Source organism: Trachurus japonicus, chromosome 11 (genome assembly GCF_045865225.1).
Source record: "Trachurus japonicus isolate A0001 chromosome 11, Traja_1.0".
Taxonomy (NCBI): Eukaryota; Metazoa; Chordata; class Actinopteri; order Carangiformes; family Carangidae; genus Trachurus; species Trachurus japonicus.
Window position 1 is genome coordinate 9,669,573 of NC_140917.1, and position 9,702 is coordinate 9,679,274.

Below are 9,702 nucleotides of genomic sequence, written 5' to 3' on the forward strand. Positions count from 1 at the left end.
ATACAACTGTCAGAAAAGAATCAGGTTGAGCAGCCAATCCTCAACTTGTCCTTTTTGGTTTCGAGTCATCCTTTCAATTCAATTTCTTGTCTACTGACTTCCGTGATCAGATTTCATTCTCACCGTGACAGACGTGTTTGTAGTTGGTGCAGCAGTCTCCTGCAGATAGGCAGTCATCTGAGCAGTGACATCTGCTCTGCGTCAGCCTCTTTTCTCCACAGCGGAGCTTCGTGCACTCCCACTGCTCAGCTAAAGGCAACAATTACAATATGGAGGTTTAGGTACATCATACAAGCATTGTACATTTTTTCATTTGAAAACGGGTCTTGTGTCCGATAAGAGTGATATTGACACATAATATGTCATCAAATGTAGATATATCCTGATGAAGGTGTAAATTTGTAACACATTATACAGGAAATACCCATAATAACATGTATACTGAAACTGTTGATGACATTTCCTATGGCATAACATATTGCAACTATATGTGTATTTCACATTTGTAGGTTTAAAAAAGCAAATGTTTATATGTTTCTCATTGGATTTGAAAAAAAAAACCAAAATCTCCTCAGTCCAGGAAAGTGGTCTGGAAGGGGGTTTCTATGACTCACTTGGGATGGTGCAGATGTCGTGGTAGTCATAGCAGCAGCTGTTGCTGGCAGCGCAGCCCTCGTCACACCTGCAGCCGGGGATCTCGACGTCGTACGGCTCGTAGCATCGATTTCTGCAGGAAGTGTGTGGGACAACTGGAAGAGACAGAGACGTTTTTCGAGCTAATTCCAGCTAATATCACTTTTATATGTTCAGTGTTTTTAAAAAATTATAATAATAAACTTTATCTCATGGATCTTTACAGGGTGATGTTAACACGTCTGCCTCAACCGGTTGGGTTTGAGAGGGTTTTGGGTTTGGGTTTTATCTTTTAAAATGTTCAAACAAGGAACAAAATCTCTCAAAACATAAATTAATTAGAATAACGTGCCCATTTTGACTCATTAAATATCATTAAATAGATGTAATATTTATTTCACAAACGTTTGCACATTTGATGTGCAGTTAAAATGTTGCAACATCTTAATTCTTTCATTCAAGTAGAAACTGCAACAATGTGTCATTTATTATTCAGAGAACAGTGTCCTAATCTAATCGTTCCCAAGCTCCCACACACCCTGCTCCGATTCACTTGATTAAGTTGATTAAAAACAACACAGTTCAATGAAGGGTTCAAAACAGCAATGTGGGTAGAATTTAAAGTGTCATTATTCACAATCTCACAACCAACCAAAGTTATTATAAATAGGGCCTGTTTTTCTGTATCTCTTGTTGCCATGAAACCTGTTTTACATACATTTTATGCACTAAATTCAAACTTTAAAATGTTCTCAAACATCAATTATCTGTATTACTTTATTTTCTCTACACTATTCACAACAAAACATTTCATATTTAGAAGAAATTAACTATTTTAACTTTTGTTACTTGTTTTTAGAACAGGACATACAACAGACCGAAGCTAGTTCAGGCAGACAACAACATGCTGCAGCCAAGCTTAAGAATAATAATGCTAGCTTGTCATGCTTACGCTCGTCTTTCTGCATGTCGGCTGTGCAGTGGAGCATGTGACATGTTTGGGCCATCATGAGCTCACAGCTTCGTCCTTATTTGTCTTCAAACAGTCTCTTTTGTTTCGTGTGTGTGTGTGTGTGGGGGGGGGGGGATTCACAGTCGTCACTCTGTGCTCTCTCACACATGACATTTATTCCTATCCGTCATCTAGGTGTGAATCACCTGTACAGGGAAACTAACAACACGAGCCGATATGACGAAGCAGATTCTTTAACCTTTAACTCGCTTGTTGACGATCTAAGTTGCACAGGTTAGTCAGGTGCAACCCATCGGCCATGTATTGGTACATCCATTCATTTTCTTCCTTTTATGGGTGATTATTCAACTGCCACATGACCTTATGACTTATACCCTATTTTAACCGTGTTTTTCTATTTCTAAAGCTCTCTTCTGGAACAAGAGTCATTTTGACATCATTGGTTGTCAGCCAATTTTGTGACGTTAGTGATGCGTGATGGTGATGACAATTTTCCCCTTTTGGAGCAAAAGTCAGTTAAGTGTCAGATCTCCTGGCATAACTCAGTAGCTAATGTGCACTGGACACTGTATATGTGAATAAAGTGACATTTCTTCTCTCTGAACTAAAATATCCAAATGGAAACTTGTTCAGTGATGAAGCCTAATGAACATACACTCAGATCAGGATGCATGAATCTTCAAATTACTCACATTTGTTGCCTCGTGGCCCTGGCAACAACAACTGAATAGTAGTTTGAAAAACCTTTATTGTACTAAAACAGTTGGTGTGATGGCAATGACACAACTATATATTATTTTTTTTAAATGTTCTAATTGCCCATTTATACACCAAATGAATTTAAAGGATGTTTTTTCATCTTATGAGACAATGCAAATTTTTATTATTTTACTACTATAAAGAATGTTCTAAAGTCTGAGTTGGGGTCAAGCCCAAAACAAAAAAATATTGAAATGCCATTTTGTTTTTTTTACAATTTAGCCCCAACAAATACAATAATTGTTTTTTCTGAAATACACTGTATATATTGACATTTTACCAGGGACAGAAAAAAATCCCTTTATTGAAGAACCCTTTAAAAAAAAAAAAAAAATCCACACACCTCACTGGGGATGAGTTATATTAGAGCATTTTACCCAATACACCCTTGTTCCATAGAAATCTACGTTTGAGGTCATTAGCTGTGATGTCTCAAAGGAATATTCCCAAAATTGAATTAGTTATTAATATTTTGGCCAATTTCAAAATAAAAGAATCCCCCATTACTCACAGTGACTGCATTCCTCCCTGCTGATATGTCCAATAATGCTGCCAAATGCTCTCTTATAGATCCCTGGAGACGTTCCACTGGGATGAACTGCCCATGAACAACCAGATTATGGCCTGGATGGCTTTTATCAGCCTCTCCCCACGCCTACGATATGACGTTAGATGGGTAACAAGCTCAGAATCATGTTCCTTTAGCCTCTGGAGACCTGTCCCACACTTTCACCTTCAAACTCACATAAAACAGGTCCTGTCCTGGCACCTTACCTCTTGCAAAACCAACACGTCATTAATCAATTTTGTGTCTTTTGAGAAATGTACGCTACATTATGTGCAACAAGTTCAACTTAAGGAAATTAATATGTACTCTGTTGATGTAAACTGAAAACCAAACTGAACAACATGAAACACTTGACACCTTTTCATTCATTCAGAAATGCATCACAATGCCAAGTGAAGAGCTCAGGCTCAGCACAGTGGTTCCTCCTATGAGTCAGCTCTTCGTCTGTGCTGCAGACATGCTCGAGAAAGGAGAAGGGCCAGAAAATGGAAATGGTCAGCTGAGTAATCAAATCACAGTCTAAGCACTAACGTGACATACTCAAGTGACTTACTCGTGCATGTCTGACGCAGTGTGATACTGTGCTGAGTAAAGCTTCTGACAAGTTTGTAATGATGATGAGCAGCATATGTCACCTTTCTGACAGCAGATAAAAAGATAGTTCCCATATGGCGCCAATCAACTGTTACTCATCGTCCAGAAGTTTTCAAAAACTGCTTTGTTTGCATTTAGGGGCAACTCCAGGAAACCCCAAAATCACCAGACAAACCCACTTCTTGATCTCACTACTATTTGTGATCTGTACTCTGAAACTGAGTCTAGCTGTCCTCGCTTCCTGTTACTCTGTGATGTCACAGTTCTCAGCCAAGCAGCAACAAAATGGGGGAAAAAAGTACAAAAAAAAAGAAGTTCTGCATTAGCTAAAGCAGAAATAAACTGATTCTAAAACCTTTTTTGGTATCTACAGCCATGAGCCGGCATGCAACGAAGCCTTTGGCTCATGTTGCGTTGGAGTAACTGTGTATTCTGTGTGCATCAGGTACAAGCACTGGCTTATTTACTGTAGTCGCTCAGCAAACACTGACCTGTTGTTACCACGGCGCCACAGAGAAGCCGCTCTGAGAGTAATACTGGAAAAAACATCAAATACGGGACTAACCTTAGGCGCCATAAAAAAAGATAATCATATCATATCTGAAAAGTCAACAAGGAGTTGACATTTTTAAAACTGTGACTCATGAGGTGAAGTGTGACTTGGAGGGTTTTTCTATTGTTTTGGTGATAAAATTCAAAATCTGGGGGTGTTGAAATGAAGAGGCTGAGTCAGTGAGTCACGAGTGTGAGAGGAGACACGGTGCACGGTGATCAACACTGAAGATAAATAAGAGTTGTTTGGTTGTTATATAAGACTTAATTTTGATGTGGGCGAGTAGGAGCATGTTGGCATATGTCAGTGTGTTTGTGTGTGTGTGTGTGTGTGTGTGTATGTGTTGGTGTTTGACAGCACCTTTGTTCCGACATCTCTGCAAGTCCAATCCAAGACCGAGTCCAAGACCGAGGATTAGGGTTACGATTGATACGGCCAAGATACCTATCTGTAATGAACACACAAAAATAGATTTCCTCAGAGTGTGCTTTGACAGCTATGTGAGCTGCAAACAAATTCATAACGTACAGGATGGGGCATGCCCCGGTAACCAAAACAACAGAGGTTTCTCTCTCTCTCTCACACACACACACACACACACACACACACACACACACACACACACACACACACACACACACACACACACACACACACACACTCCCTCTGAAGACTCTGAAGTCGTCAAGGATTTCTTGAGCTGCAGCCAGAAGGTATTAGAGCAAGAGAAACACTGGATCTTACACCATCGACCTCGGAGAAACATGTTTGATCTCACATAACTCACTCAACTGTCGTACTGGAGCGCAGAGCAGCCTGTACTATGTCCCATTCCTGTGCAGCTGCAACAAGACTTGCTGCAGCTGCACAGGGATGGGGCAGCACCTCACGTAGAATAAATATGTATTTCAGCAATGGAGCAAAAGCAACAGGAGGGCAGAAGTAATGCTAATGATCCTCATTCAGTCTCAAGCTGTTCCAGGCAACACAACAGCAAGAAGCAAACATCATCATTATTATATGTGTCTAATAATCTTCTCATGCTTATCTGTGATTGGAGATATGAGAAAGGCACACATCACTGGAACCCATCTAAGTTAAACCTGTGATCCATTGTTAAAGGGCATTTCCAGTCGTAATCAATGTTTACCTTAGATATCAGGTCACCTATGATCAGTTCATTTCATACCATCCATACTCCCAACTGCAGCGTGTGGACGTTTATATTCCTTTTTGTTCAAGAATCTATCGTTTTTTCAATGTTCATTAATGGACTCTGGATTCATCTTGAAATTGTTCTGTGGTCGCAAGTACAGTAACGTCCTTTTTTACCATCATTTAAATTTTAAAATTCACCTTACGATTAAATTAAATCTAAATGTTCACAACACAATGGTAGAGGGACTCTGAGGCGTTTGTTCTTTGACCCGGAAAGGAACAATGTGGAAGATGCGGTAAGTCCGAATTGTGATTTAATTTAATTGTAAAGCGAATTTTAGACTTTAAATGATTGTCAAAAGGACGTTACTTGCGACCACAGAACAATTTTAAAAGTAGTCCGGAGCCCATTAATGAACATTGGAAAAACAATAGATTCTTGAACTGATCATCGGTGAGCTGATATCTGAGGTAAACATTGATTACGATTGGAAATGCCCTTTAATTCAAAGAGTTTACCAGTGTTTGGGCTTTTGCATTATAAAGTATATAGATTTTCATCTGTGCCTGAACAGATGAGTAGAGATTACAATACTCATACTCGGCATATCTTGTGTTCAATATAACTCTTTCATTTTAAATTCTGTGTAAAACTAATAATAAATGAATAAATATGAGGCCTCAGTCTGTTAGAGTCAGAACCGGTACTTACAATGATCTTCTTCTTTCTCTGCGAGTCCTTCCCCAAACCCATGGCGACCACGAATGTGTCGCTCTCACACGCTTCTCACAGAGATATCACAGCAGTGACCTCTGGACCAGGTGTGTGAGCTGCAGATAAGTGACCGTAAAGAACAGTTACGACTGGGGAGATAACCCGCTCATCTCAGCTCTGTGTTTTGAGTCTGTCAGGACGCAGGTGGCTCAGCCCGACACCTTTCAACTCACACACGAGCTCACCCCATACACGTGAGGTGAATAAGGTAGCAGGGTGCAGGTAATGATTAGCTGACACCAGGAATTGGCTCAGCAGACGTCGAGCAGCAAAGCAAGCACAGATTCAAACTGTTATAGCGAGCCAAGTGGGTTTATCATAGTGGTTTATTGATCTCATTGCCAGCTGTGGTGCAGCTGCAGCCAGTAATGCACAGTAAATCAAATGTGAACTTGTGATCAGAGATGGGAAATGTGTCGTCATCAAGTCGTCTCCATGCCATTTGTTCTGCTCATGCACAGCTCTTCAACCAGGAAGGTGAGCTAATAAATTGTCACCGTTCAGTGACTGACCACAGTCATGATATTGACTCATGCTTTGCTTCCAGTTCCTTGGAATAGTCGTAGCTGATTCAAAGCCGATGTCTCCGGTCCAATTAACAACCTTGATCTTGGAACTATGACAAACAGTTGGGCCTGATAAGCTCCCGTAATGTTTTGAATTATGAAAAATCAGGACCTTTGCACTGAAAGACATTTGTACTGTAGATGTCACTGCAATAAAGTGAAGCAGAGTGAAATGAAGCAGTTGCGTTGTTGGGAATCTACCAACATACTTTCCACACTCACAATGTAAGCAATATTGAGGAACGTACAGGATTAGTAAGAGTTTCTGAGTTTGTGCTGTGAGCGCACTGCACATACCGCATGGCCCCATGATGCATTCATTTGTGACTCAGGCAGAAATTCCTGTTACTGACATTGCTGTACAGTTCACTGGCCGGTGAAATCTCTAAAACCATGCTACCAGATTTATAAATAGCTAAATAGACTGATAGTTGGATTTTTTAAAAATCCTTGCTCATACATAGACTTCTATAATGCCGTATAATCTACAGTTCACGTGGTAGATGGTAATGATAGTTACGCAAGACAACAGGTTGTGTTGGTTGTTGAAAATATAAGGTATGGTATGGAGACATGACTGTCTAAGGTCTCAGTGAAGTTGCTCTTCGGTATCTTGAGACAGCCATTGATCAATCAACGTCATTAATAAATGCTCAACTGAGAATCAACCTTCCAGGGTCTAATAGATCCTTCCATTGTTGATGCACTTCTCTCCGCTATCAACCACCCTCTCCTCTTCTCCTCAAGGAATCATCTAAAACTGTTGAATTCTTGCCTGAAAAAAAAAAGCATTAACTAAATCCCACCAATCACAGCTGAACTTCTCCATCCTCAGTCTCTGTGTTTCATCCCAAACACACAGTGGTCCTTGTTCTAGGCAATGTTGTCTACTGATGCCTTGACTCGTTCTAGAAGTGAGCATCTCAAAAAGATGATAAGATTTCCTTATTTCAAATACATATTTGAGACAATTACGTGATAATGTCAAGAAATTCATTGTCATGTCATCTTTTTCATGAAGGTAAAAGATTGCAATTTCATGCTTCAAATTTTTTGGGAAAGGCCAGAATTTTTCTCAACCAAGTCCTTGCAATTGTCGATTACAATCAATTATTTCTGGGCTATTTCTTGGCGGTCAATCATTATATCTTGGCTATATTTCTAGGCTTTTTCTAGACATTATCATGTAATTAGCGGCCTGTAAATTCAAGGGTTACCCAAGCTTTTTGTCTTTTATGCTATCTTTTATTTTATACCACATTACAGTCAATTATGATGGTATTTTAAAGCAGAAGTAAGCGATCCGGTCGTTTTGGCTAATGCTGTGTTCCAGGCAGGCTTTTGAAATTGTAAATTACAGCTTCAAGTCACGACTTACGACTTTGTAGCGTTCCAGGCAACCCACTCGTGTTTTTCCGACCTGTTTTACCTGTGAAAGTCACTATAACGGCCACTCGTAACTTCCGACCGGTGAACTCGTACCAGATCGAACTGGTACGACTTCACAGGTCGGAAAAACGCGAATTACGGGTTGCCTTGAACGCACCATAACTTCTTGTCAGCCGATGGAGTTAGCAGCCCCCGCCCTCGTCATGGATCTATTGGTCCTCGTCCCTATCGTCACCACATTCACGGCGTCCCTTGGCTGCACACACAGCCCTTCATGCCGTTCTCTCTCCTCATTGGATAAAACTTGTAGGATACGAGAAAAGTTTTCTCCTCGGCTCAGAGCAGAGCAGAGGGACTGACAGACCCGTGTTTCGGTCCAAACACTCTATGTAAGTGATTGCTGTCGGAAGATATAACTATTTAAGACTTATATTAACACAAAAATATTGCTTACTTCTGCTTTAATGTAATACATTGTTATTGTTTATTTGTGAAGTGTGCTGGCTGGGTTGTGTTTTACTACTGTTGCAAATCATATTTCCTTTATAGGCTAATAAAGCCTTTCTTATCTAATCTAATTCAGACTGCTTTTCACAAACCAGACTTCAGAAAGACAACTGTAACTAAACTAATCCACACTTCAGAATCTAAAACCTGGCTATGGTGCAATAAATCAATTACTAAATGAATCACATCCAACCACTCAGTTGAGTTTTCCTCCAGCAGAAAATGTAGTTCCATTTACAGAAGATATTTCTCAGACAGATCTGATTAGAATAAAATAAAATATTTTTCTGTTCTGAGTGATGTTTTCCTGTTCCTAATGTTTTTGATGTAGTTTTGTTAACTAACAATACAATATGTGAATCTTGGGTAAAGGAGCAGAACAGACTCAGAATCAACAAAACGTCCATCAGCAGTAGACGTTGACTTCAGTCCGAAACCTTTTCAGCTTTACAACTGTGGGAAACTCCCGACCTTCACTGTTAATGATCCACCTTTTAATCCATTATCAACATGTTCAGTGGTGACGCCATTGCTTGGTTATCATTGTGCAATTACTGCCTGACAAAATTACAGTAAATTACCGGGAAGACTTTTATTAGTTATTACGCTAGCCTGTTTTTCCTGTCTTTTTGTTTTGTCTTGTTGATTGCTTAATCATTTGACATCTGCAAGTTGATAATTTAATTAAAACATAATTATCTAGACAAAAACAAATTGAAATGTCAGAAGAGAAGATTAATTGCTGCGGTTGAATTGATCAGAAACAAAGATAATGTGACAGGTGCTACTGTAGATCAGCAGCCAAAGAGGTGCAAAAATAGTGTTCATGTGTCATGTCAAGTTTTTGAATTTCCTGAATTTTTGCTGCACTTTGCTGCACTTATGTTTATTTTCTCAGAGCATGTCAGTGGGTTCTTTTGACAAAAAAGTTGGGTTTTTTTTGTTTGTTTTTAGCCAAATTGATAACAGTTTTGTCTCTGTTTTGAATCTGAAGGTCTGGAGAAAGCTTCACAGTAGGTAGTATTTTTGAGAGTAAGACTGCATTTGTTTAAATGATTTAAAGCTCCCATATTACTGACCAACACCGAAAGTTCCCTTTAAGTTTAAGGAAAATTTACGGGAAATCACGCTTTGGCTGCCAGACTCATCACTAATCAATCCAAATCATGAATGAACTTTTAAACAGCACTGGCCCCGGGGAGAGTATTTGCGGGAGTGTTTTCAAAG

The 9,702-nt window shown here is 39.6% G+C and overlaps 1 protein-coding gene across 1 annotated transcript in view; it reads right to left on the reverse strand.

Moving 5' to 3' along the window:
- Positions 1-6,113, reverse strand: part of LOC146978215 (venom phosphodiesterase CdcPDE) — a 39,120-nt gene extending 33,007 nt beyond the window's left edge. Inside the window, exons 1-4 of the mRNA XM_085790897.1 lie at positions 5,951-6,113; positions 4,441-4,528; positions 615-749; positions 124-249 (exon numbers count right to left, since the gene is read on the reverse strand). Coding sequence (XP_085647023.1) covers positions 124-249; positions 615-749; positions 4,441-4,528; positions 5,951-5,992 — 391 coding nt within the window. The 5' untranslated portion in view covers positions 5,993-6,113. The remainder of the gene's footprint in view (positions 1-123; positions 250-614; positions 750-4,440; positions 4,529-5,950) is intronic.
- Positions 6,114-9,702: the final 3,589 nt, after the last annotated feature.